Consider the following 27,746-nt stretch of genomic DNA (forward strand, 5'->3'; position numbering starts at 1 on the left):
TGGCTCTTATTGTGAAACAGCCACAGGAAACACTAAATATTTGTCTCCACAGCTAGTGCTGAGGGCTATTGTTCATCACCTCCGAGTCCTCAGTAAGGTAACTCAACATAACTCTGTCCTGCTGTTGTGTGGAAATCTACTTGCACCATGTGCAGCATGAAATCAGATCATGGTTGAAATCCAACCTTCAAAGAGTTATTCATCGAAACAACATGAGTTTGTTTGGTGAAGCTGAACTGAGGCTAAGAGTAAAAGAACTTCCAGAGAGTGACCCCTCTCTCTATTTCTGTCAGGTTACAGGCTATTAAATGAGTAATTTACAGAAAATGCCCCAAAAAGAAAAAGTGAGTTAATAACTTTAACTTAAAGTTTACAAGGGGCTGTGTTTTTTGTGAGGTACTGTAGCATCAGTCACCTTTCTTTTCCCTCGGTACAATGCCTGTGTAATTCTCCCTTTTCATCATGTGACTTTCCCTTTAACTTGTTTTTAACTTTTGTTCTTGAAGAAAAATCATGCAATACAAGTTGCTTTAAATACTACCGCAGCCATGATAAACACACCACATGTATGAAAAGGCTGTAAGCAACAAGAGAGTACTTTCAAAATGCCACAGAAGTTGTGAGGTTTTATGGGAGCAAAGCTCAGGGTGTCAGGGATATAAATACTTCACTAACCAACGTCTGAACACCTGACCACCTGACCTGTCTTCAGAGACAGGTGCAAACAAACAAGCAGAATACAAAACCTCATTCACACCAGTTGAAACGTCGCTGTATGCCAAAGCCTCTGAAGCCTACGCAGATTATATGACTGAGGCCGTCCAGCGAATTCGTAGCTCCTTGAAACGCTACAAAAACGTAATACAATCCACAAACACGTCCTTAAGGTTAAGTGGTTACAATCAAGGCAGAGCAGAACTGTTTTGAAGAGCTCGTTGTGAAACTGAGAAAATTTAGTTCATCCTTTAACTGAAATGACACAACCTTGAATGATATTTATATCTGTCACTGTTGAATTATTCTCAGTCAGTCATTAGTCTGTTTGTTTTTCTTTGCTGTTTTTCCTCAGACATACCACTCTCTGCGTGAGATCACAGATCCGTCCATGTGCGACACATAGTCGCTGTCTGTGCCATTGTCATAGCAGTCCTCCGGGAGGTAGGGGGAGCCATTGTTCACGATGGGGCTGTGCACGGGAGGCCCACAGGGGTGCATGTTTTGGGTGTTGTAGTGATCGGGGTAGTAGTTGCCCTCCTTGAGGCCCCTGTGGGCGTCCCCCCGGTCAACCCAGTCGTCCCTATCCTTGCGTTCAGGGGTGTAGTCAGGGTAAATGATGTCTCCGCCCAGTTTGGGTTTCAGCTCCTGGCTGCCTTTGCTCGTCTTGTCCCCGTAGACCTCCTGCAGCTCGTGCGGCTGCAGGACATCCAGCTGAGACTCCTTCTGCATGTCGGAGGGTCCCAGGTACTGTTTGGTGTAGTAGTCGCCCCTGAAGGTTCTGCGTTGGCGCATGAAACAGGCCCCACCCAGGATCAGCAGGAGGATCAGGAAGAGAACTCCGCCCACTGCCCCTCCGACTATCGTACCCAGGCTGCTGTCAGATAAGGAAGCCAGGGTCGGGGAGGTGAACAGGGCTCTCTGCTGGTCCTTGGCTGTGCCGGTTCCAGATGTGTCATGGAGGACAGATGCGGTGGTGCTGGGGGCTGTGGTGGTTGGGGGAGGATCTACAGAGTGAAGACGTGATGAAAATATTTAAAACCAGAGAGGAGAGGCAGCAGATGAAGTGAGAAATTATAAAACTAAAGAGGAGAACAACTGCACTTTATGTTCTGTAACGACTGACAAAGCAAGTGTGAATGGTTTTTAGATTAATTTATAACACTGTGCGGTGTTGGGGCAGAGACATGTTTCTCCTGAGACCGGAGAGTCTGTTGAAAGCTGTGCTGTGAAGCAAAAAAAGAGGGAAATGAGAAGAGCAGAGAGAGGTTAAGTGCTAAATGTCATTGTGTGTGTGAGCATGAGAGAGAGACAGAGGACATGCACTCATGAACATCTGAGTGAGTGCGATTAGCTCTACCCCCTTTCTTTCTAAACCCTGCTGTGGGGAAGTCATGTGAGACGATGAAACACTGTGATCGATGTGAGGTTCCTGCATCTGATTTGTCCTCCCGCGGCCGGTGTTTGTGATAGCAGCCAGAGCCGCAGAGAAAAGAGCTGCGCGGGGCTCAAGGTCAGGATAAGCGTCTCCGTTCTGACCTCCAGCCTCTGGGGCCAAGAGCAGCCTGATACCAAGAGTCAGTCTCTGCACAGGCACATCAAAGGCCCGACTACAAAGCAATATGACTTGCACTTATAGAGGTCTGCATCTCCAGGAGGGTTTTAGGTACTAGTTACTGAAACCGGAATTCCCGTAGAGCTATAATGATTTCCACAATTTGTGTAACTGAGTAAGAATCTAATTACCTGCAATTATACACTGTGTGTGAGCTCCAGGGATCAGCGTAAAGTAAAAGCATGAGAGGGGATGATGGAGATGGATCAAGGTCAGCGAACTGATACACTGCCGATGGTGTACTTCGTCAGTCATCGTCAATCCTACCCTGCAGCGGGAAATTTTAAACTCAGGTAGGTTATGAGCATCTGTAATCATGTAGCTGATCATCTGAGAGACAAGCAGCCAAAAACCACAAGGCTACAGAGACAACTGGGAACGTGAGAGAGCTATGCTGAGCAGCCATGGAGGGGGTGGGGGATAAAACTGCTCTCAACCTGGCTATCTCCCACAGGCAAGGAAGGCGAGAGGCCGCATGGCCAAGTCGTAATATTTGACAAGAGAAGCAAGATAATTGCTCAGTGCAAGTCTGTCCTGGACAGGATGTCAGCTGTGCTTTCGTTTGGAGCAGGACTCCAAACCCAGGCCTCTACACAGATGGAGCCTGACAGCAATTTTTGGGGCTCATCCAGCTCTTTCCTCTCGACAGTGAGAAACTAAAGGACTGTGTGTGTTAGCAGAGTACGTGTCCAAAAGCAGCAGTTGCTTTGTTTGGAAAAGGATTAAAAGGAGCAGAGGAGAAATGAAAATAAAAAGCGATGCAGAGTTCTCAGGATCCACGCCCTGACTTTTACAATAATGAAGTCAAGTAGCAAATCATGGACAGACAGAGGAAGCAGACGGGACAAGTTGAGTTCAGTGCGAGTTTTCTGACAAGGATTTATGTCAATGAATCAACAGCATTTAACAAATCAAAATGCCGGGAGACCCCTTTTAATGATTGAGGGAAAGTTCCCTTTCTTACAATCAGTTTTAATCTTTGAAGTGCTGGGTCAAAGTAAATCACATGGTCACATTACATGGAGAACTCCTTTAAGAGTACAATACACCATTGAATAACATATTTTATGGGGTATAGACACATGTCTGAGTACTGCAAATCTGTGAACACAATTCATTATGTCCCGCTGTGAAACCTGACCTTTAACAAAACATGGAGAGAGGCTACATGGGTGCATGGTTTGCAGAACCAGCAAGGGTAAACACCCACTTCCTTATCTGAGAAAATCTAATGTTGCCAAAACCACAGCACTGGAAATGTTTGGGATTGATACTCTTTATCTGCACTCTGTGCTCCTCCATTGCCAGGAATGTGTGAAAGTGGATCTGGGCAAGGACATCTATACGGGGGCTTAGCTCTGCTAGAAGGGTTGAACTGAGGGCTGATCTCACTGAGAAGGAAATCTTACGTCAGAAAGGTAGGGTGAATGTGAAAGGGGCTGTGATTTCTCAGTTATTATGAGTAATTTACTATAGTGGGAATATGACGAGAAAAAAAAGGGGAGGGGGGACTATTTTTAAGAAACTGATTGAAGAGGTCATAACATACCTTGTACCCAGAGGTTTACATTCTGACTGCGAAGACCAATGTCATTCATCACTTCGCAGCGATATACTCCGGAGTCATTGCGCTCCAATGGGCGAGTGAAAGAGAAGCTATTGTTTGAGATCTCAACACCCTCTGGCATCAATCCATCCAACCTGTCCATAAATGAAACACAAGTATACAGTACATCAATCAAATGTGCATACAAAACTATAATATGTATATCATCACTATAGGTTTATGAGACATGCTTTAAAATAACTGAAAAAAATAAATACTGTACATTAACAAAAACTACCCATGACATGCAATGACATCACTGCTCTGTTGGTTTAGTTGGCCTGTTGCAACTACGATGTGATCACATGACTGGGATAATTTGAGCTGACTGCACTTCCATCAGCTGAGGAGAAAAGATTTCTACATGGACACAAGGCTGGACAGAAAAAAGAAAAAAGAAAATAAAGAGCTTGGCTGTCTAGACTTCACTGGTACTGTCAGCTCAAATGAGACCATATTTTTTGTTTTCAAAGCAAGATGATGACAAAGAGCTGCCAATAGACCAGTGTTGCTCTGATGCATGAACTGTTTGGAATCTTTTATTTATAGCAGCCGCTCTCCCGATGGGTGCAGCAGTGCATTCGACAGCTCCAGTGTCCGAGCTCCAAAGTTATGCTGGAGGTAATTTGCAGACAGGAGCTTCTTCACTACCTAATTTTTTGTTAGTTACACAGTTACAATCTGTGTAACGTGATCAATTAACCAGAAATTAATGGGCAACAGTAACGAGTTGCTTGTTGCCTATTTGTTGCTAAACTGCTCATCAATAAAACAAACATACATATAAATAGTCATCCTCATCAGTCATTAAAAAAACTTTCTAAGCTCTGTCGACATGTATTGTTGCTGTATACCTTTGCTAAATTCAGCCAATTATCATTACGCACATGATGAACTTTTAATCTGTTCTGCTAAAAAAGGAACAAGAGTGGAGTTTCTGCTTAACCTCAATATTTACATTCTACACAGGCTTTTTCAGAAGTCCAGATTATGCTATGTAATTTAACATTAGGCACCAACAACCTTGGAGCCTTCAGAGGACGCAGCCCCTGAATTAGGTTTTAGCAACATCCCAGTGACTCCAAAGGTCCAAAATTAGATGAGTGTAGCTCAAGTGCAAAGGGCACAAACAGTTTACTGCTGAACAATCCGGTATAACAGCAACGTGTAGCTGGTTTAGAGTCTCATAAAGTAAATAAAGTAATAATGCAAAAAAAAAAAAACTACAGTGTATAAACACATTAGAAAAAGAAAATGAGTTATTCAGATCCTGGAAAAATTGTGACTTTCTGTTTCCAGTGATTAGTTAGAGGTTTTCTGCTTCACTTCCACGCAGTGAAATATTTTCTGAGCCACTGTTTAAGAAAGTGCATTTTAAGGGATTCTGCGGTTGAATCAGCATTCTGCCAGAGGTTGATGTGCACTCTCAACTGAGTATAGATGTATGTTTTTATATTTTGTTTGTGGTTAGTACAAAGAAGTGTGGTTAAGAGACAATATAGCGACATCCACAAAAAACTGACATCATTGCAATTCATCAGGATCATCACATTCTCACTGCACCAATAGAGTGATCATCTACCAGAATGGTTTATCTGAGGTTTTAATCTAATGGCATGCTGGGGGGTGGGCGTGGGGGTTGGGGGGTTACACTGACCTGATCCATGTGAAGTGACGGGCAGGTGGGTTTGCTTTGGCACCACAGATGAACTTCACATTCTCTTGACCCACGTACCAATTCTTGTCAAGTCCAGTTATTGACACCATTGGTGCAACTGTGAAACAAAATAAGACAAAAGGGTCATGGTTTTATTTTCAATGAACAAAACAATGCTGATACATGTTATCTGGGGCCCTGTTTTACCCCTAACTCTCCTAACCCTAACGTCCTACACACAAGGTTGAGTCTTGAGTTGTCAAAGCAGTGAGACCAGGATGTATTTTATGTTTTTCCAAAAGGTAAAAGAGTAGAACTTAATCAGTCATTGTGATCCCAGCAGCCTGATGACAAACGAGCTTTCCCAGCAAGAACAAAGCATGCATTATAAGCACAGAAGCGAGCGGTGACAAAAACAAAGGCTGTGCAGGACTGCGGCAGGGTGCAGGACCTGCTGGTGAACGTGAGCCAAGAGAACAAACAAATGGCCCTAGGTTGGTGGAAAGTTAGAAAATGACAGACTCAGTCCGACTGCAGATGTACTGCGGCTCATAATAAACTCTACTGCCGACCGTGACAAAGAAAAAACACAAAACAAAACAAAGGAAGGCAGGAGTATGCCTAAATGAAGCCCAGCACATGCCACTGTAATAAAACATGGCAAACAGCGACTTAGATATCCAATTGTTCATTTTGATTTCCCTGGAGGACAAATGAGGAACTCATTACAGCACACAGGAAGATGTCTCGGCTCATCGTGTCCACTGACCCTTTTCACGCAGTTCAACGTTGAAATTGTGCTTCTTTTGCACTTAAAATCCCTTGCCTCTGCATTTGACATGATTTATTGAACTGGAAAGCGCCTTTCTTCCTGTATTAACCTTGGTTTTTCTGCATCTCCATCCGCTACCCCCAGCAGCCTCCTGCTACTTGTGTTCCTGCGGAGGCCTGATCAATATTTCATAAAACACCTTCATTAGCCTGCACTCACAGTCCAAACACAGAGTAACCCTTAGTACTGCTCGCCAAGGAAGTATGCATCAATGATTATAACATTAAGATGACTCTTAAATGGCCCCTTTATGAGCAAAGGAGGGAAGGTAGTGGAAAGGCTATTCATAAATCTGCACAATTAGAGTTATAATAACAGCCATTATTTTGTTATACATTGTAATTATCAAACTTGGTTGTTTCGGGTGGGTTAATTGAATTCAGGTTCATCTGATGAACAAAACTGTTTCTTTGAAATGAAATGAAAATATAAAATCAACATCAGTCACAAAATACCCTGAGCACATACAACACAACTGTACACAGTCAGCCCTTGTACTTACTAACTACTAATTCGAAGCATAAAATTTCAAAGCAATTCAGCGTAGGGGGTGAAAGTTGAAATCATACCGCAAAACCACTGAGACAAACACTTGATTTGATTTGTGTCTCTCTGTGCATTTTCATTTGTTTTTGAGGGATTTGTTGGCAGTTTTCTGTCAATACATCCCCTGAAAACACCAGAACCAAGACAATCTTTGTCTGTCTCTCAATAGTTTTTGACTTTGCAAGCATATCTGTGGCTCTCTGTTCAAGGACCATTCATTCCAACTGAAGATTTCATTTTAAACAAGCATCATCAATACATACGCTCATTGTTTTGGCTGACTTTTTGACTGTGGCTGGCGCAGTGTGGTGTATGTGGGACAAAATAAACAGAAGAATCAGTTTTCATTACACTAGTGAGGTGTACGTTATCTTGTATCGTATATATATACATTTTAAAGGCTTCCCAGTCTTGGTACAGAGTAGCACAATATATCAGGAACAATCATGATCTAATCATTGGTGATGAGATTTGGTGACAAAAAAACCCTGATTTATCACTTCAGATGTAAGAAAAAAGCAGCACAGGAATTAAGTTATTTAACACTTACACTGAACATTTAGCGTGTAGGGTATGCGGAACTCTGTTTGCAGGGCTGGGTGGCGCACCACGCAGGTGAGCGTCTTCCCTTGGGCGTCGCTCTGCGGCGCCCACATGTAGCGCACGTGTACAGTGGTGGTGCTGTTGGGCTCATCGTGACTTTCCTTCTCACTTCGCCCGTACAGCTGCTCCGTCTCCCAGAAAACCTCGGCGGTGGGACGGCCACGCTCTGCTATGCAGGTGGCCACCAGTGACTCGTTCCCGCCATCCAGCAGAGCTGCGGGGCCAGCAGACACGTACACCTTCGGCTCCACTGTGAGCAGGAGAGCAAAGACAGGAAGGAGCAGAAGAGAAGGCAGAATGAAGAAAAGATTACAAAATGAATATTGATCTTTTTGTGTATGTATATGAATAAATAATGCCCATCGTGTAGTATATGGACAGGAGGAAGTGGCCTCAGTATACTTAACTGCTAAGAGCACAGACTGACTTCTTCCATTTCACATGGATGCATTAAAAATTGATGAACCATGCTAGTCAATCATATGGAGGCATCTTTACTGTCTTTATTGTTGGAATTCAATGTGCTTGAGAAAGGATAGTGTACAACAATAACATCTATCGGTCTAACTGTATGGCTCCAACAAAGCAGATCAGTATCTAAGTATCCGTACGACTGTGGGGTAAAAATATACATTTTCAGAATCTGACAGTCACAGTGTTGTACATTTATATTTGACTGTCTTGTGCTGGAAGACAAGGAAGTGAGTTAATGTAGGCCCCTTGTGCTTTAGAGCTGGGGTAATGTTACACTGGCTTCCTGAGAACAACTGGAGGTTTAGACGTAACAAGAATTTTCTCAATAGAGAAGCAAAACAGATCCATGGGAGAGAGAGATGTGACCAGAATCATGCAACTTTCTACCTGATGGCCTGCAGTGAAGGCCTAAAATAAACAAATGGGGCCTTGTTTAATAATTGCAAAGTGTTAGACATGAAACTCAAGAAAGTCCAGCAAGATAAAGGAGGACAAAAGACAGTCCAAATACAATAGAGAGTCTGCTGTGAAAGGGAGGTTGCGAAGTGATCGGGCTACACAGGTTACACAATGTGACACTTCTGTGCATTGTTGCTACAGAATTTCCCTCTTTGGTTTCTTTGCTATTTTGCAGTGCACCACCTCCTCCATCCCTGTCCCTCTTATAAGAGCACTAACAGCTGCTCCACTTAACTGCAACGGTGACAGTTTTAAAGGCGGCACGTGGGGGCACACAAACAGCGTAATCCACAAGACAAGGCCATCACCTTTAAGACATCTGCCACCCACCGTCCTGCACCCCGGCTGAGCAGGAGGTGCAACAACAACAACATTCAAATAACTCTTTACAGCCCCCTTTTTCCAAAAATAACCTGGCGTCTCCTGTACCCAGTGCAGGGGCGGGGATGCTGTTCTCAGTCATCCACCTCACATTCTTCACTCACTTCCCTCTGCCCCTCCTCGCAGGCCTCCGACTATAAACAGTAGTTGCTCTATGTTAGGAGGCGAGCTGGCTGAAGCTTCAGAATAACTAAATCAGAGAGACGTGTTAATTTGGAGTTGCTGTCAGGAAGGGAGGGGAACACTTTGGATGAGTGCAAATGCTTTAGGGGAAAGGGTAACGATTTCCTTTCAGCAAAGTGGCAGCATTGGCCCTTTCTTGCCCACGTACACACCGATCCACATATTCACAGCAAACATCGACGTCAGGGTGGGAACCCCAGTACAGAAGGGTTTTAGCTGAATGTTCAATGGTCCCCCTGCATCAGCAGGAAGTCCAAAACCAAACGTCCAGGAACCCTTTTCACAATTTGAAGCAGCCAGTTTAGTATGATGATCTAGAGCAGTTTTGAAATCGACAGCCGTCATTTTTGTTTGTTTGGAGTCTGTGACGCAAATAGCGAAGGAAGTGCAGATGAAGACACACCTGGCAAGTAGCTAAGGTCATTGAAATGATCTATAAGTAAGCTGTTGGCTGAGGCTGGCCTTGCTGGCTGATGGTTCAGTGAACAAGAAGAGATATGGGATGGATTATAGCTTTATGACTCACTCCACACCGACACTGGGGACCATCCAGCTTTATTTGAGTAGACTGAAAGGAGAAATGAAACATTTCTCACAATAGAGACACTGTGACACTCTTCAGTTTTTTTTTTTTGCCTCCATCAGTAAGCAACTTTATCCATCTTTCTGTGGGGTATGATTTCTCATTAGTATAACTCAGTAAAAAAAAAGGGGGGGGGGCAGTTTTAGTGGTCATATAAAGAAACTATAAAACTAAAAAGAAAATAGTTTAGATGTGAAGAAAGCTCAGATTCTTGGAATTTATGTACCATCAGTTACATCTTACCAACTTAATCTGTGTGCATGTTTTGTTTTTAAGAAAGTCAACTGTTGGTCAATAAATTTCCCATAGACCTGTCAGCAACTTAAAACAAAGGGTCATTCAAAGTCATTCCCTATATGAATTAGTTTTTCCTCCTCTGGTTCCTTCCTCTTGCTTACTGGTGGAGACTTCTGGCTCATGTACTGTGGCATAGTTCCTGCTGAACTGGTCAGTAAATGCTCGAGATGAAAACCAGAGTGAGACAGTGTTAAGCCAATACAAATACAGTGCGCTGAGTGATGCTGAGTGAATGCATGCAAAGGTTTGTATGCCGAGTGTGACTCTTGAAATCAAGTCAACGTCCACTGCACCTGTTAATCATTATGATGTGTGTCGTGATTCTGGTCAATTATTGAGACTTTTCATTGCTTTACTTCAGTTCATTTGAAAAGGAATGAAAATGAAGTGCTCTCACATATCTCAGAGTATAAACACAAATCAAAACTGGGAACTCTCGAGTCAAGTTTAAACAGGAATAAATGCAGCAAACAAACACTGGACAACTAATATTCTGTGTATATTAGATGTATGTTTATCAACTGTCGCACTGATATGGCATCCATAAGTAAGGAGAGATCCAGCTGCTGGGATACAGCCACATTGTTCCTTCTGAGAAAGGTTTATGAAAAAGGCACGAGTCAACCCAAAACAAAACTGAGATGGAGAAGCCACTCTTCATTACCGCCATGGGAACTGGAATCTGCTGACTTTAGGTCTTGTAATTGAGATGTGCTTTTTCTAACAGAAATACCCTGTAGAATAAACTAATTCCCACATGACACATATCAGATTGCGAAGAACATGTACTTCTACCATAATCGCACCCTAATTACGTCTGAATTGTAAACTGTGTTTGTTTATGGGCATGGGCATGAGCATGTTGAGACAAAAAATGTCTGAGAAACTGCTCAAAGAGAGGAGAACAGCAAGGTGTAATTGAACTCTGTGAGATCCCAGACACTGTGGCTGTCACAGCAGCACTCAATGTATCACTCAAGTGTTCTTTAGTCTCTGCAGGGAGAAGAAGCTGCTGCCTACGGAGCAATCCCCTACTCTCAGCTCTGCCTGAGCGCAATCCAAGCACCCATTTAAGGTGTGAAACATATGCTGACCATAGAGAAAGTTCAACGTTCATTCTCCTCAGAGAGAGAGGTGGTGGGGGGCTTACTGTGTCCATACAGTGTGAACCATGTACTGTATGTTCCTACACTATTTCACAGTGGTTATGAGATTGTACATTTGTACAAAGAAACCAAATCTCAGTGTAGCGTGTGTTTGATGCTATCCTGTGTATTTACTGTGGTCTTGTGTTTTTTTCTTAGATTTTTTGGGGGTTTATCAATAAAAAGCCAAACAACTTTGACATACAGCATCAAAATACCTATTATTAGTAACAATAGAGTGAGTCAGTAAAAAGAGATAGAAATAGAAAAGATTTATATAGAAAATATTTCTACACCGCAGACTGCCAAAATTGTCGTCTACCTCTTTACTGTCTGTGAGAGCTTTACAAAATACCAATTACTCAGCTCATAATTAGTAACAAAGGGTTAAGAGGGCAGAACTAACAAGAAACCTCTCTGGGAAATAGCTGCACATTGACATTTTAAGACCAGTGCAACATATGAAACTTTTTCATGTAGCTTGGTTAAATGCAACTTAGTGTCATGAGAGTCACTCCTTATCACACCCTGCAATTAACTTGTTGTTGCATGCAACTACGTTGCATCAAGTTGGGACAGTCTGAACTTTCTGCATTCTGTTTACGCATGAGGAGGGACTCCTTGTGTCTTAAGTGTTTACACTGGACATGCAGCATGTGAGTGACCTCATCAAAGATCGTACGTGACTTAGTGAACATTTCTAAAAGCCAGTAATACATTGCTGTGACTTAAAACCTGACGTAGCACTTTTCACAGCAAGTGACACTGCAGTGGGTGAGAGGGATGACACCATGCGACAGCAGCTTCTACACAGCAGCAGAGTCCTGCAGGGATTTAAATATACAGTACATGGCCTCTGTCCAGGTGGGCATTTTAAAAGGTTAGGTGGCCTTTGGGGGATGATCTTTCCTTCAAGATGAACACTCAGTAGTCACCTAAATTTAGCTCATTCACAACCATTTCTGTGCTTTCATAAGTGAGATATAGCCTACAAACAGCAAGAAGAATTACTCTGACAAAAAAGATGGTGGGTGTGAGTGAATTCTACTTTACCTAATACATTGACGTAGGTTGATGCCTGCGTATTGCCCAGAGGAAATGTCGCCACTTTGCAGGTGTAGGATCCAATATCTGCGAAGCCAACTTCTCTCAGAGTAATGGTGGCGTCTTGTATTGAAGGGGCAACAAAAGAGACACGCTGGGCATACTCGTCAGAGAATGAAGTTCCATACTTGGGGTTGAACACTGCCAAGGTAATTGTGCCTGAAGGAAGTCGACGTTCCCAGGAGATCTGTGTGAGACTGAGGTTGGAGCCCACCTCTATTCTGCAGCCCAGTGTGATGTTCTTCCCCAGCACTGCGTTCACTTTGTCAGGAACGGTCACATGGTTACTGCTCACACCTGCTGAGAGAAAGAGACGTTTCAGTCAGTCAGATGAACAGCAACACATGATTGTTGCAGCTACAATCAAATTGGAAGACTGGATTTTTCAAGATGGCATCAGAGATTACACATTTTCATTTATGGTGTCAAACAGTGGAAAAAATATCTGTGAAATTGAAATTGTCCATTGTGACAAATATTACAGAACGTGTGGTATCACAATTCAAAAATTGCCGCTCTTCTACAGTTCTAGTCCGTGTTAACGCTGGGAAATAGGACACTAGTTTATATTGGTACGATGGAGATGGTACTTTGCATCCACCTGTACCGAGACACAAAATAGCATGTGAAATTACATGAACATTAAGTTGTGACATTCGGAGCAAGTGTTGTTTCCTCCTGGGCCAGGCTTTTCCTTCTGCCACCTTAAATTTTGATTCATGTCAAAAAGAGCAGTTTGACTGATGATTAAAATACAATTCTTTCTGCACTTAACTGCATCATGCATTCTTTCTTTTCTCTCTCTATCAAAATCACTTGTTCTTCCATGGTCACATTAAGAGTCATCATTTGTTTTGGATATGGTTTTCCTGGGGTTGAAAAAAACACCAGACTTCATCTGGGTTACTCTGCGTGCTCTGGTTTCCCTCTTAATAAGCAACACACTTGCACCGCAGGATGCTCAGATTGACCCCCCCGCTAATTATCAGAAAACATTTTTTGCAGTTAAGAAAAAAAGACTGTGGAAGGAGATGAAACAAAACGAAGCAACTTAATGGTTTTATCCCCTCTCTTTATGAGACCCTTAATTTGACTTGAAGCCCCATTTCAAACAAATGCCACATGTAAACTTTGTTTTGAACGTTAATGGCCACTTTGAATGCTACGGTTCTCTGAGGATCTTTACTTATGTCAAGACCAGAGGAACCAAAATATAAATAAACAGATAAATAAATAAAATTGAAAGTGTTACTTAAAACAATACAAGACTAAAGAGAGTGTGATTCTGTGGTCATCATTTCTGAGTTGTATGGATGTAATCTGCCTTTAACAGTCGACATACACGCTACTGGGTTGTAACCCAAAAAAACCCAAAACAAAACAAAAACAAGCAGCTCAGAGTAACCTTCAACAAATCCTAAATTAAAGCCTATGGCTACTGCTCCGAATGGAAAAAGTCCATCATAGTCTCAGTTTTTCTGTAAGCCCAGTCATAGAAAAGAGTCATTGATAGAAATATGTACACTTAAACACTTTTAAGAGGCTCTACAAAGATTTACAAGAGTGGTTGAGACTGAATTGTAGCACAAATCCATATTAAACCTTGTGAAAATGTTTGTTTTGCAGATAAAATGTAAAAAGGTGATTTCATTCAAAATATTGAAAACACTAAATCTCAGTTTTCTTGACACGGTTGCAGTAAGAGTAAGCTATATTTGGGAGCCATAAATTTCCACTTTGTACGTAGTCTCGGATGTGTATGGAGTAAAGCTTATAAAAGTGGTCCACTGGCTGGTATTTTGAGTCTTTGGCATGAATGTGAGTGGTAAGCCGCAGCAATGCTATCTTGGTTTGTGAGGAATATAGCCAGGGAGGCTGAGGCTCCCCGTGCTCCATTACGTCCCCTGTAATTTTAGTGATTACACACACACATACACACATGCATACACACACACAGAGTGAGTGAGAGTGAGAGAGGGAGGGAAGGAGAGATTCTCTCTTCCAAAATAAGTAATAAGTGTGTTACCATGTGTGTAAGAGTCAGGCATTTTGTTTGAATGGCTGCTGAGTCTTAAATGTATGTTGCGTTGTGTTTCATGTTGTGCGATATCACATGGCCTGTCCTTTTTGTTTTTTTCTCTGCTGACCCACATTTTCAAAATATTTTCCTTGTGTTTCTTGTGTTGCTGTGCAAACTAATCAAGCACAGCTCCAAACTACATTTAGGCTTTTAACCTATTAACCTCAAGTACTTAACTCTGGCTGCCTTATTTGTCTACCACTTGGAAAGACACTTGGGAAAGTTACACTGGGTTATAATTTACTTCATTCATTTCTAAATCAGAGATCCACTTACATCTCTTTCCCACCTTGGAACCACGACCTGGTCTAAAACAAGCCTGTGCTGCTATAATATGCTTTGCAACTGCATGTGTTACCCTGTGTTTGCATTGCTTCTGCTCGAGTCCTCTGGGTGCACTGGTGTGGGGGAGAATCAGGGTCAGAGCCGTGCGGGTTTTGCATTCTCCTCTCCACGGTCATCTGAGCTGACAGGACAGCTGTTTGTTGTCACCTTTCTAGCACAACTCGGTGGTTTTGCTTGACACAATATCACAAAATCATATTGCAGTGATGAAACCAGCAGTCAGTGAGATGAATATTTACAAATACGAATCTGTAAGTGGTACAAGAGTATAGATGGCAAAAAGATCAAAATCATCCTGCGGCACTGGTTGTCTTAGTAGTAAACCAACATACTTGGCATGCGTGACATTGTGTTGATGTATGCAGACACGTGTCTCGGACCAGGCTTCTCCCCAACATGCTCCACATACTGCAGCTACCTGACACGACACTCCAACTGCTACTGTGCGTAGTTTGTCTGTCTGAGTGTGTCAGCTTTCAGACCTGTCAAAGCATACAAAGAAACTAGACTCCATCCATACCATGTTCTGTTTGTTTTACAGTAAGCATTTGGGAGTAAGTAGGAAAAGGAGGGAGAGAAAGGGGGGATGTGTTTAAAGAGGACTCCACCCTTGCCATTAGGGGAGGAGAGACAGATGGCCTCTGCATGGGATACCTACAGCCAGGAGGAGAGTGGGGAAACTTGGCACTGCAAAGCTGCAACCATGAACAACACAGCCAGGGCTCGCAAACTAGAGCACCGTGAAATATTATCTAAAATACTGCAGGCAAATGAAATGTAAGCAGTGCGTTAAACAAAGCTGTCATGCTGTTTCATCAAAGAAACAGGCATAGTGCTGCAGAACTTAGGCACAGCTCAGGCCTGTCACCGACTTCATTGTCCATTATCCATCTTGTTGCGTAAATAAATGTGTTTCAGAGTTTTCAAAAGATCCACAAGAGAAAACTACATTTTCATGGCCATCTTTATGCAGTGTCACTGTTTTTATGCCTTGCAATCATTCAGTCGACTCTAAATGTGACACCTTGCCCCTGAGAACAGAAAGAACCCTGGCCTGCAAAACTTAATTCGACCGCAGAGAAATAGGCTGCACTTTTGCCCCTTTTTCCTTGAGAAACCCAAGGAAAGAATGAACTCATGGGAAGGATATGCTTGCTCTTTGAAGAAATGCTTCATATTTGTTTCTTTCCCTCCTGACATCACTAATTGCGACAAGCTGCTCGAGAGACGCAATGGTAAATCAGAACCTTCCTCTTTGCCTGGCAACCGACTCAAACACTCCACGTCAGCCGGTCGATGAGCCAAAATCTCCACCTACCCAGACCTGACCTAGCTCCAGCCCTGACCTCCCCAGAGGAGGCTGTCTCCTGGCTAGAGATATCCTCACAGTGAAGTCTGCAGTGCATGTCAGAGCCGTGTGAGAAAAGAATGAGCCAAGGCCAGAAACATTCACAAGCTGCAACAAAATAGACAATATGTCATGTTCATGTAGACAAAACTCTATGCATAGATTGTCATGTCAAACAGCGCTCATGAGGGACTGATCTGAAGACCTCACAGGAGAAGAATGCAGACATGAGATCTGTGCAGCAGGGAGTGTGGTTTAGGACTAAAGCAAGAGGAAGCCAAGCTGAGCAGAGTATGAATAAGGACACAGACCAAGAAATAGGACAGTTTTTGAGAAGTAGTACAGGGGTGAGATGGACAGACAAAAGGACTTCAGCAGCAGTGTGAAGTGTGTAAGGACATAAGAATGTAACTGGGCTGGGTTGGTCTGTTTTACAAACTCAAATTAGTACACGACAGGCAATAACAGTCTGCTAGAGCAGTTCAGACCACCATGTTTGCTGCTTAACCAGATCAAACTTGAGACTAAAACCACTGATACAAACAAGTTAATTTGTGCTAACCTGAAAATGTATAAGATTATGCCAATTCTGCAAAACTGTATTAATAAATTATGATAACATACTGTGCATTCTCACCAAAGTAGCCACACAGAGTTGTGAACATGGCAACCATGCTTTTAATCCAAGATAAGTAGTTTATTCTTTTGGACAAATTAGACTGCCTGTAATAATAATCCCTCACCCGATAAGAGAGCTCTACCTTGGTTCCTTATTTTTCCTTTGTTTAATCTCCCACGTAAAATCAGGCTAACTTGAGTGTTACGTTTTATCTAAAATGTATGATCATCTGAAGCCTGTTTAACCCACTGAGCTAATTTCTAGCAGTGTTTCTGTGTTCACACATCTCAGCAGCTACTGAAACTGAAACTGAAGTAACTGCAACTAGTGACAAACCAGAATCTGGTGTCCTGCAGAGGGATTAAGGGTATTTGAATTAAAAAAAAACACTGATATTTAAATATGTTGGGGGAAATCTAGGTCCTACATGTTACTTTTTTATTGTGAACAGACTCTAAAGTAAATCAAAAATTGAGACTTTCCACCATTGACAACCTTGCAGCCCTTTCTACTGTGTAGAAGACTTGAGACAGATTTTACAGGAAAACCCATGGGAAGCGACTTTTATGTTCGATTGCCTTATTCTTGCTTGAATGCTTCGATTCTACGGCCCTACAGCACCAACAGTGCAACACCAGCCTACAAATGGAGCCTGCTTTGAATGCTATCATCTATTGGATTTACAAATACAAGGCTATAGTCCATACTATAAAAAACAATGTCATTTTAAGTACCTCATCTATCAATATGATGCTGGTCAACGCCTGTCATTCTCTTCTCGAAGATTTTGGCAAGCAACCTGGGATTCACCAATAGTGGTCTCCACCCTCTCCTCTGCTTTGATAGTTTTCAAATGTGTGTATAGGAGGTGGGCACAGCCTGGAGTGCAGTGTATCACAGTGTTTAATGAGCACAGTAACTCATACTCCTTCCAGGCACTGAAGTCCCTTGGTCCACTATAAGCCAATAGCAACATTAGTGGCCTATTAAACTTCCATTTGATTATCAAGGTCACACTTGAAAAATGTTCATTAACATACATTTGAAAACCACCTTGGCAAACTCTGCTGACCTCACTGAAAACAGCACCCAAATGAATATCTGGATTAATATAGTATGACTATGAGATAGAGTCATAAAATATTTAGTCAGTAATGTCTTCCATGCAACTGTTCCCAGCCCAATCCAAACTCTTTTAGTAGACAAAGACTAGGGAGAAAAAACAATTTAAAAAAATAATAAATGGAGGAAATGCCAAGAAGAAGAACCCCCATTTCTTGAGTGTAGTAGCGACTGTCGGCTGGGCGAAGAAACAATTTAAAATTCGTACTCGTGTTTTAGGTGGGTTCATAAAATGAACATCTAGACTTTCTCTTCCAGCCTTAAACGACTGTAGTTGTACACTGTACATTTATGGTAAATGAAAAAAAAAATACAGCTGTAAAACTTCAAATACAACTTGGGAATTTTCCAGTCAGCCTTGCATTTTCTGAGAGTCATCTATGCCTCTGAACAAACTCAATGAAGTCAACAGTCAGTGCAGAGCTATTTGTTTGGTACTGTTAAGTCTGAAGAGGTGGCCAATTTAAGAAAAGAAAAAAAGACAATGCCTCTATGCCTAACACGGGCCCCCAGGCCTTTGCTTTATTTTTGTGAAGCCTATAACTCTGTCTCAATCAGTTTGACTGGATAGGTTAAGTGGTGGGTTGCCTGTTTTATAGCATGTCTTTATCGCAAGGAATATTTATGCAGTGTGAAGAAAACATTAGTTCCTACACCAGCTCTATCCTACCCCCTTCCTTCCTACCATTGTATCCTGTGAGGGTGTAAGGCTTTTTTAGCGGGCTAATTCATGGTGGAGACAAACACAGGCTGACAGGCCTTTAAAAAGGAGAAGGCGGGGCCCTCTTTCACATGTCACTGTGCTCTTCAAAACCTTTTTCTTTTTGCTCCCCCATAGCATTGTGGACTTCTGTGCCCTTCTCATCCGAGTCACATTTGATTAAAGATCAGTGCTTAAAAGAAAAAGATCAATAGTGTTGACATACAGAGTGTCAGGATAGGTTGCAACCTCTAATCAGAGTCAACTAAAGCTATGCTGTAGGACTTGTGAAGGACAATGTCTGCCGCTGTGTACAAAACCAACACAAACATTCCTACAGCATCCTGGCTTATTGTGTGGGATTTGTTATTGTTTGTTGTGGGGGTTTGTGGTATTCTGGCATATGCACACAATGCTATGATCACAGAGATGGACATTTTATTTTTCCATGTAGTTAGAAACTGTATAGCAAAATGCACTATTCTAAAACGACAATTTGCAAAAGCTGCAGACAGTACAGAAGAAGGTGAAAGGAATTTTTCAATCTACTGCGTGAAAAAGTTCATCTTAATGGTTTTCTTTTTAAGGGGACAGGTCACAGAGTGCAACAGGAGTCAATGAGGACTTCAATTAGAGGTGTAGTGTTGGACTTCCCTGACATGTAGATGCTAATAGAGACTGCACCACCATCATCTCACTCCCAAGTAGGGTTAAAAGGGGGTCTGCAAGCTCATCAAGTGTATTCTTATCCTTACTGCTCATTATTGTTTTAGATACCTAATTGCATACAGAAAAATTGGATGAAAGTCATGAATTGTTCAAATATTTAGCAAGACATCACACATAACATAACAATAACTAATCTGACGTTAAATTGATTTCACTGAGTTATTCACAGTAGACAAGCTATCTTTTGGTAAAATGGTGTAAGTGCAACCCTTCTCAAGCCTATATAATAAAAGATTAACTGCAAGTTTGACTGTTATTTTCTTTTGGCACTTACTCAACTTTACCTCACGGCTGTTGAAACCCTGGGCTTCCATAGCTGCTGTAATGATCCCAATCTATTCACAAAACTGTGGTCCTATTTTCCTTTACTAAGACATAGATAGATCAGGCCCTTGTTGTGTGGTGGTATTGGAGGAGGTGGGGTGGGGGGGTCAGGATAGGTTCTGTACTAATCACAGACTCCACTGCCCTTGACTGGGTTTAAATGGGCTACTGTACTTTCATTAGGACAATGTAACATAATAGAAACACAATTTCCCACATGCCACAGAGATCCCACAGGGAATTTGACTGTTTTTCTTACAAGTCATTCCCATGATTGTCCAATTTTAGATTTTGCGTATGATGCCCATTTCTGTCAACAACCAGACACATTTTTAAGGCATCTACATGATGTTGGTAAAAGTCACTTGCCAGCTTCACGCACTAACAAAGACTTGTATTATGTATTTGTTTAACAAAGGAAGAGATAAGGTACTGCTGCTGGGCAGAGACAGCACGCTGCTACATTTTATAAATGACCACACATTTATAATGATGAGTGAAAACAACAGACTGCAAATAAGCAATCTTTGGTTAAGATTTCAAATATGTTCAGACTTTGCTTAATGTGCAGGTTAAGTCTTCTAAAGGTGCCTGGAAGCCCGAGACGTATAACATACATTAGCTACATTTACATTTGTAAGTAACATTTTTATAGGCTCTTAACATTTTAAAATATTCTGCATCCCAGTTTTCCTCTTGAGAGCATACCAGTTATTTTTTATTTATTTTTTTTCTGGACGTTAAAGGGGACTGCAGCAGCCTTTACAAATACATTATTGCCTTTAGGAAAGTGTAGTTGATGAGATAAAGTGCTTCAACTTTACTGAGCAATTACTATTGCATGTACCAGCAATGGCTAATATGGGCAGGAAGTTAAGCGGGAAGTAAAGCAGTCCAACAGAAACCTGCACATCTGTCCTGTACTTTGTGTATCCAGTGGTCAATAAAAACAGTAAGTAGTTTGGTCATTGTGGCATTTCACTAGCATTATCTTGGTCAGAGTGAGTTCATTTTCCCGACACACCCACTCTTCCCGGCATACACTCTCACCCTGTTTCTGCAACAGATTAAAGTGGTGCTGATTTAGAATTAGCCTACCACCCACTTTGAACAGTGAGAAAAAGGAGATTTAGAGGCCTAGGTCACTTGTAACAAATGGCAAAAAAAAAAAAAAAAAAAAAATCACAGCTGATCTAAAGTTACCTCATGGCAGTACACAAATTCGTGTGACAACATGCAAGGTGAAACCCTGGGTCCACTCCACTCCCCCCTCTACTGGCTGTGATGACATCATATTGATCTACATCCATTAACTGTACATTTTATTTTAAGAGAAATGTTGATGAAATCCATACATGTCATTACTACTAGTCAGAAATTAGCAGTCCACTCCCTTGTAGATGTGTAAAGTTCACAGAGATCAAATTTGCTAAAAGGCTAGAAAAAGTCAGTAAGACAACATCCAAGTGTATTTTCTCTAGGTCTTGGGCTACATGTCTGGTTTGATATAGTGTTCCCATAATATGCAGCTCACTTGGATGTTAAAGACAAATATTTTGAGTACATAAAGGCAGTAGGACCCCATTTATTGCCATGCTAACAGCTCTGGCTTGTAGTGCAAGTATACCCTGAAAATGTAATGCATTATGCAAGCTGTCTATTGTATGACATTCCAGCACTGTTTTTTTACACCCTAAATAGAACGAGCCACTTGTGCTGTAAAAGGGATCATAACAATACAAGAAGCAGCCACATGGAGCTATCATGTCATGTATCAAGTGAGCAGTAATCTATGACATTCCTTATGTGCGAAAGTCACTGAGTAGCTTAGTTGTTGTAGAAGGACATCAAATACTTCCATCTTCCATCATTAATACTAAACAGCAAGAAAACCCTGAAGTCTACCTGGTTTTCTTCACGGCAGCTCAGGTCAGAGAGGAGAGCTACAGACTAAAAAACTACATCATGACTCAAATAGAAGCATAGAAACTTATAGTAAAAGGATGTAAGGCGGACATGGGCAGTGTAGCAGTGATGGCAGGGGAATACAGAATAATTTGGTTGAATGCCAGCAGGGATTCAGTGGTGCAAAATCCTAATCAAGCCATTACTGCAACGTACCTGCATTAAGGAGCAGGGCTACTAAGCTGCTGAGTTAGGGGGGAGGGCTTTCTTTCCCCGTGTGTGATGTTATCTGACAAACAATGAGAGCAGAGGGCGGATGCTGAAACCTAGAAACTTGGACTGAAGTTCTTGGAAAACAATAACTATATCAGGTTAAATATGTCACGGGCGAGACCATCGCCTTCAAATGATGCAAGCGTTTCCAACTGAGATGCAGTAATGCTACGAGAAGAAACGGTTTTGGTCTGTCACTCAAGTCCATTATTGTAAATAATGCATGCAGTGAACATTTCCTGCTCACTTATGGCTTTGAATGTGTGATCTTGGGATAGTAGGTCCAAGACTGCCTGTGTTTTCACTGCTAAATTCACTTGTGTGTCACAGCCAAATGGTTTAGATAATCAATGTTTGTAGAAAAATCATAAAAGGGGGTTTCACTTCACAGCTAAAAGCCAGACTTGTGGATGATTAACTGTGCTGAAATTGTCTAGATCTTGAGCCACATGTCTATTTCCACTCTCTAGATGCATATCACAGGTTTGGATGTTCAACACTCTGCTAGAGAGCTTAGATCTGGGATGTAGGCGGAGGTAACACTGACTTTACAGAGGGCAGGCGAGGGATCCAGGCAGCAGGGGTGGTGAAAACATTGGTGGGAAAACAAGACATTCTTCTCATCTGCTACAGTATCGTATGTTGCCATCCTTTGTGTACTACCAGATGAGACAACACTAGATAGTTTACTCCAGTTTACTCTCTACGGTTAGCACTGGCCAGTATTTGACTAGCCGGTGTTAATAATCTCCCACCTGGGTGGTAGAGGGGGTGTGTCAGCGCATACAACTGACTGTGTGCTCATCCCAAACATCATAGCCACCCAACAGCTGAATGAGTGAAACAAATAAGACCGAGTGGTGAATAGCAAGCCACACCTGTTTCCCATAACCCCAGCACTCCTCTCCTGGGGGATTCAACTGCTGACTGTGTACATCCTGTGTGTACCTCTTTAATGTAGACTGTGAAGCCACAGTGTATCCGAGTGACCCCAACTTCAGTCACATACTGTGATCTGCTCTTTTAGGGAAAAACCCTGCCTTCTGAAAACAGCAGGCAAAAAACGTTTTAAAATGTTTCTCTCTGTTCATTCACAGTAGGTAATTAACCATGGAAATATCTGGAAGCCATTTGTACAGCACAGTTTCCTATGACTCAGTAAGCGAAACACTTGATTCCTGTCTATACAAGATTAATTCAGTAGACAAGACGCACTAGCTAAAACACAGTGGTGAAAAATACCACTGCTAACGTTAGTATTTTTCATGTATTTCTGTGCATATTGCCCTTTTCCTCCCCATTATGAATAGCTAATTGCCCCTGCACTGTGGTCCTAATCGGTGGTAAACCCACGTGTTGGTCTGGGGAGGAAGTAGACCCACAAAAAAAATGCCAACAGAAACATTGTGACATTGTTCATGTTCACAAAACCAGGCAGTCGGGTTCAAGGTAGAGAATAGCATGGTACTATATTTGGCTAAACTGCGGCCATGGAAAGTCCAAATTTAACTATATGTTAGTCTGCCTTCTAATGCTTTGTAACTCTGCCCTGTCCGTGGCACTTAGCCCCATGTCCATTCATTAATCAGAGGTTGTGAATCACAAATATTAAGTGGCATTTACACTGGCAGAATTCATAGTATTTAGGGCTCCAGGATTATGCATGTGAGATTGACTCAAAGTAACATAAGTGGCTGTACGGAAGTACAGGTAAACATCACACACTGCAATGGTGCAGCTCATTGCTGTATATTATTTAGATTTAGTGGAATAAGCGATATCAGGCTTTTGGTTACACAGACAGTGCTTGTGAACAGGATCAGTTCACTGTTGGTTTAGTTTTTTCAAGGGATTTGCTGACAGTAAGAAAAATATACAGCCTGATCCCTCTAGGCATACATCTAACAATGGCTATGCCTGGGTACATGGAATAAAGCCAAAGATGTCTGTCTAAAACTGTTGACAGAACATGTCAAACTGCAGAAAGGGTCAATTATAACTTCATGAATTGTGTTTTTTTTTTTAACTGTGAAGGTTAATATTTGTATAGCTTTCCAGGAAACAAGAAAAAAATAATATCAACATTCATACTACAATTCAGTCTATACAACAGGCCGGTAGGTAAGGAAACATGAACTCGCATTGTGGAGATGAACATGGAAGAGATATCGATTGGTTCTACAGTATCTTCAGAGACCCTACAAAGTGTAATAAGACAGGATTCCATCCAAAAAGCCGAATAAAATGTTGTTAATACAAGAGTGCCACACCAAACATGCATAAAACACAGGATGCAAGGACGACATTTAAAATTGAAGAAGTAAACAATTAAACAATCAACGTAAATCCTCATTAATTATTTATTTGACATTCTGGCAAAAACATGTCATGCTTCAAAGAACAAGCTGCTTTTCTTTGTCTTAAATTTTGGGCTTTTATACTGTTTTAGGAAAAGGAATGGACACTCTTTATCATTTGTTGAAATTTCCCAGGCCAAACAATTGCTGTAGCCCTAATGACATTTGCATTCATTTCATGAATTATTCTAAGGAACATTGTGACTGATTCTGATTCTTTTTCTATTGCAGTTTCATTTTGTTTTACCAAAAGCCCAACTTTTTCACCTCAGCCAGTCCATAAATCGCAATGTCCATAAAAATAGGTGGAGGGAAACACACTAGTGTTTTTAGTGTTCATTCTTAATGGAGGCAGTTGGCAACTTGGCATATCATCAACTAACAGCAGTAACGCAGACATTGTTGTCTGAAGGTCACAACTACTATTTAGTAATGGGCCACCAGAGAGCAAGTCACATCTGTCGAGGGAGAGGAAGCAAAGGGTGGAGTCAACAGAAGCTGGTGACCACAGCCTTCTCCCAGAACCCCACACACAGCCTACATTTTCCACAATAAAGGCGCACACTCATCTGCTGATGGCCTTCCTTCAAAACACTGCATGCATTTAATGTGATTAGGAGTTCTCAGTTAGCTGCTTCACAACTGAGATTAACACCAAATGAGAGGCTCAAATGGATGCAACAGCTGTGACCCACAGATGCGCATCCAAATGCTAAAACGTACATTAAAGTAGGCTACTATCTTGCATATTTTCTATGGCGCATAACTGATATGGGTAATTAACAGCAGACAGAAGTAAAATACCAGTGGACATATTAGTTAGTGTATCTGTTGGTGTAGTTTTAGTTAAAGTCTCCCTACTAACAAAGTAGGAAAACTGACTGGAAGAAATTTAGTCATCAAGTGAGTCAAGTAAAATTTATTATGACTGCAATTTTTTTTTTTAGCTTGCTTAAGCACTATAATTTAATGGCTATTAACTGTATCTCCACAACTATAATCCACATCTCCATTTAGCATTAAGTTATCCAACCACCAACCCAGACCAAAAGGTCCAACAAATTATGTCATGACCTGATTTGCCCTTTGCCATATGGTAGAAAGCTGAAACAGTTTTGAGTTACATTTTCAATGACAAGTCAACTTTCTTGGCTGCACCTGTCATTAATTAACCACTAAAGCACATTAACCTCTAAGGAGCTATGACCAAATCTGCTCAGTCAGTACGCCGCTTTTTCAAATCTATTTCTGTTTTGAGTCTGTAATTTCGGTGGCTCCATTACTACATTATTTATTTAGATTGTGAATCCTGCGGCTCCAAGAAAAGAAACCACAAAACTAAGGTCTTCAATTACAGACCTCACAGCCCGTAGCCACGCCTTAGATGAACCCCCTCCTCACAATCACAATCCCAATCCCAACACAACAGGAAAACTGATAATGACATAGGGAGCTGACATTGACACTGTTGGTGTCAAGTCCCCCTTGCACACTTGTGCTGTTTAACACACAACAGTTTGCCAAAGCTGCACAGACTCAAACTAAATCATATAGAAAGTCAAAATGTGGCACTACTGTGTTCCAAATACAATGATACTGAGTTTGTAGTGGCTGGTTTGTCCATTAAGTTAATAATCGGATAGTTTAGCTGTCAAGGTGACTAGCAGCACTGAAAATCTGCAAACACACAGCACCAAGTAGCACATGTCTGCAGGCTAATCAGATTAGTTTGCAGTAAAGGGTTGTTTATCAGTTCTCTGTGTTGATTTATGAACCAGTGTTTTGTGGTAACAGGCAGAAAAAAATATGGTATGAAGAACGCTCTGTAAAAGTATGTGTTGCAAGTGTGTGTGGGCCCGTGTTGACAATACAGAGATGAAACTAGTGGCTGCAGTATGGCAGAGACACTACATACTAGAGCGTGACTGATGAATTTGCCAGGCCAACAAATTAGATGATATAATCTTGTTGGTGATATTGCTTATCTGGAAATGTATCGGCTGATAAGTTACAAGGAACTGCAATGCACGAATGCAAGAGATAGGCTATGTGTCTCAATTACGTAGTTGATCACAGAATAAGAATGTCATACTATTCACTATTTCACCACAATAAATGTTGTGACTTTTTGGTAATCCAGTTTTTTGATTCTGTTTTGTTTATGTGAAAATATGACCAAACATTTTTTTATTCAATATATCAGTCTCGTCTTGAACTATCAGCCACTAGTTCAACTTGACAGATTTATTTATTTGATTTGTACCATCTAATGATTTGGGGTTTCTGAACTGCTGATTAGACAAAACAGGATGTGACAATACTGCCTTTGGTTCAGTGACGTTTTAGGAGACAAAGTCAAAAGTGTTATAGACCAAATAATTACAAGAAATGATGATCATCACTAGTGGTAACTGCACTAACCAAAAGGCTCTTGGCATGACAGCTGTAGAGGAAGCCTGTCACGTATTACAATTAGTCATGCAGAAGAAAAAAAAAGTTGTATTTCCTTTTTTTCAAGAAGCGATTAAACATGGCATACTTGAAAAAGCTTTTATTGCTCTTGCAGAAGGTGCATTCCTGTGAGGTATTTACTTAAGTATCCATCTGTGTTTGTCTGCTCTTTTGTCTTTGCAGACCATGTGTTGTAATCCCAGCTCAGGACTGGGGGATACAGACGGAGCTCTCCTTCAGCTTCGAGACTCGGGACGGTACGGAGACTGGAGGGTGCTCTCCCTGGCACCCGGCCCAGCTGCAGGTCAATACTTCCAGAGACTCTGCGACTGCAGTGCCTCTCTTGAAATATGTCTTCATTTCCCCTGCCACCCCTCACGCCCAAAGCGGAGGAGTCTGCCTCTCCTCTCCTGTATCACATAACGTTTATCCCCCTCCCGCCCCCCCATCCGTATCCAACCACTTGGCAAACTTTACAAAGGAGCTCCTCTTTGCTCGCCATAAGTGACACCCAGAATATTTCATTTCGTTTCTATTTTAGGACACGTCGAACAACTGCTGCCTCTCAATGACTTTTAGCCATTTGAGTGGGCGAGAAACCAGCCGGTATCCCCCCTTGCACATTGAGTAATGTTAGCTAAGTCATGGTGTGTTTTCTCACACTGGATGTAACTCTAGCTAGAAAATGTGCTCATAATTACCTCAAAACACATCGCCTAAAGTTGCCCCCTGCCTGCCCCGCGTGGACTCATTTGCGCTGAAAATCTGATTGGGTTTAGCTTGTGTGTGTGTGTGTAATTAGCAGCTGCAGTGCGTGGAACAAGTTAACGTGAACTATTGTTAGGAAACGGAGTTGCATTCAAACGCATTCAAAGGAAAACGAGGCTTTAGCTAACGGTGAACTGACGTCAGAGGCAGCTACTTTCCTACAGACGTAATGTTGGGGGAACTGTTCACAAGAACCGTTAGCTTGAATAAAGCTAACGGGCTTCGAACGGAACGCTGGCCGGTTCTGGCGTTTTGAATCGGTGACTAACGGCAGACACTCCGCTGAGCTGCTCCACTGCAACTTCTTTCAGTGGCCCTCAAAGGAAGCACGGATAACGAGACAAAGAAGCCGTCAACTCACTGGTAAGTCCGTATAAGGTGAGAAGGGATGTTAAAAGTCGTAGTCCGCTGGATGGCAAAGTCCCTCTGAGCGGTGATGGTTTCTCCATGATCCCTGCGTGTCTCTGTGCGCTCTCTGCGCTCTCTCGCTCTCTGCTCCGTCCTCCTCCTCCTCGCTCCTCGCTCG

General features: G+C 41.9%; 1 protein-coding gene across 1 annotated transcript; it reads right to left on the minus strand.

Moving 5' to 3' along the window:
* nectin3a (nectin cell adhesion molecule 3a) lies at positions 1–27,746 on the minus strand. Its single transcript, XM_083984629.1, has 6 exons — positions 27,582–27,746; positions 12,149–12,496; positions 7,521–7,823; positions 5,593–5,710; positions 3,879–4,030; positions 1–1,721 (listed from the first exon to the last, which is right to left on the minus strand). Exons 1-6 carry the CDS (start codon positions 27,667–27,669, stop codon positions 1,066–1,068), a joined length of 1,665 nt encoding a protein of 554 aa, XP_083840755.1. The 5' UTR covers positions 27,670–27,746; the 3' UTR covers positions 1–1,065.

This window comes from Trachurus trachurus (assembly GCF_905171665.1).
Source record: "Trachurus trachurus genome assembly, chromosome: 13".
In the NCBI taxonomy this organism is placed as follows: domain Eukaryota; kingdom Metazoa; phylum Chordata; class Actinopteri; order Carangiformes; family Carangidae; genus Trachurus; species Trachurus trachurus.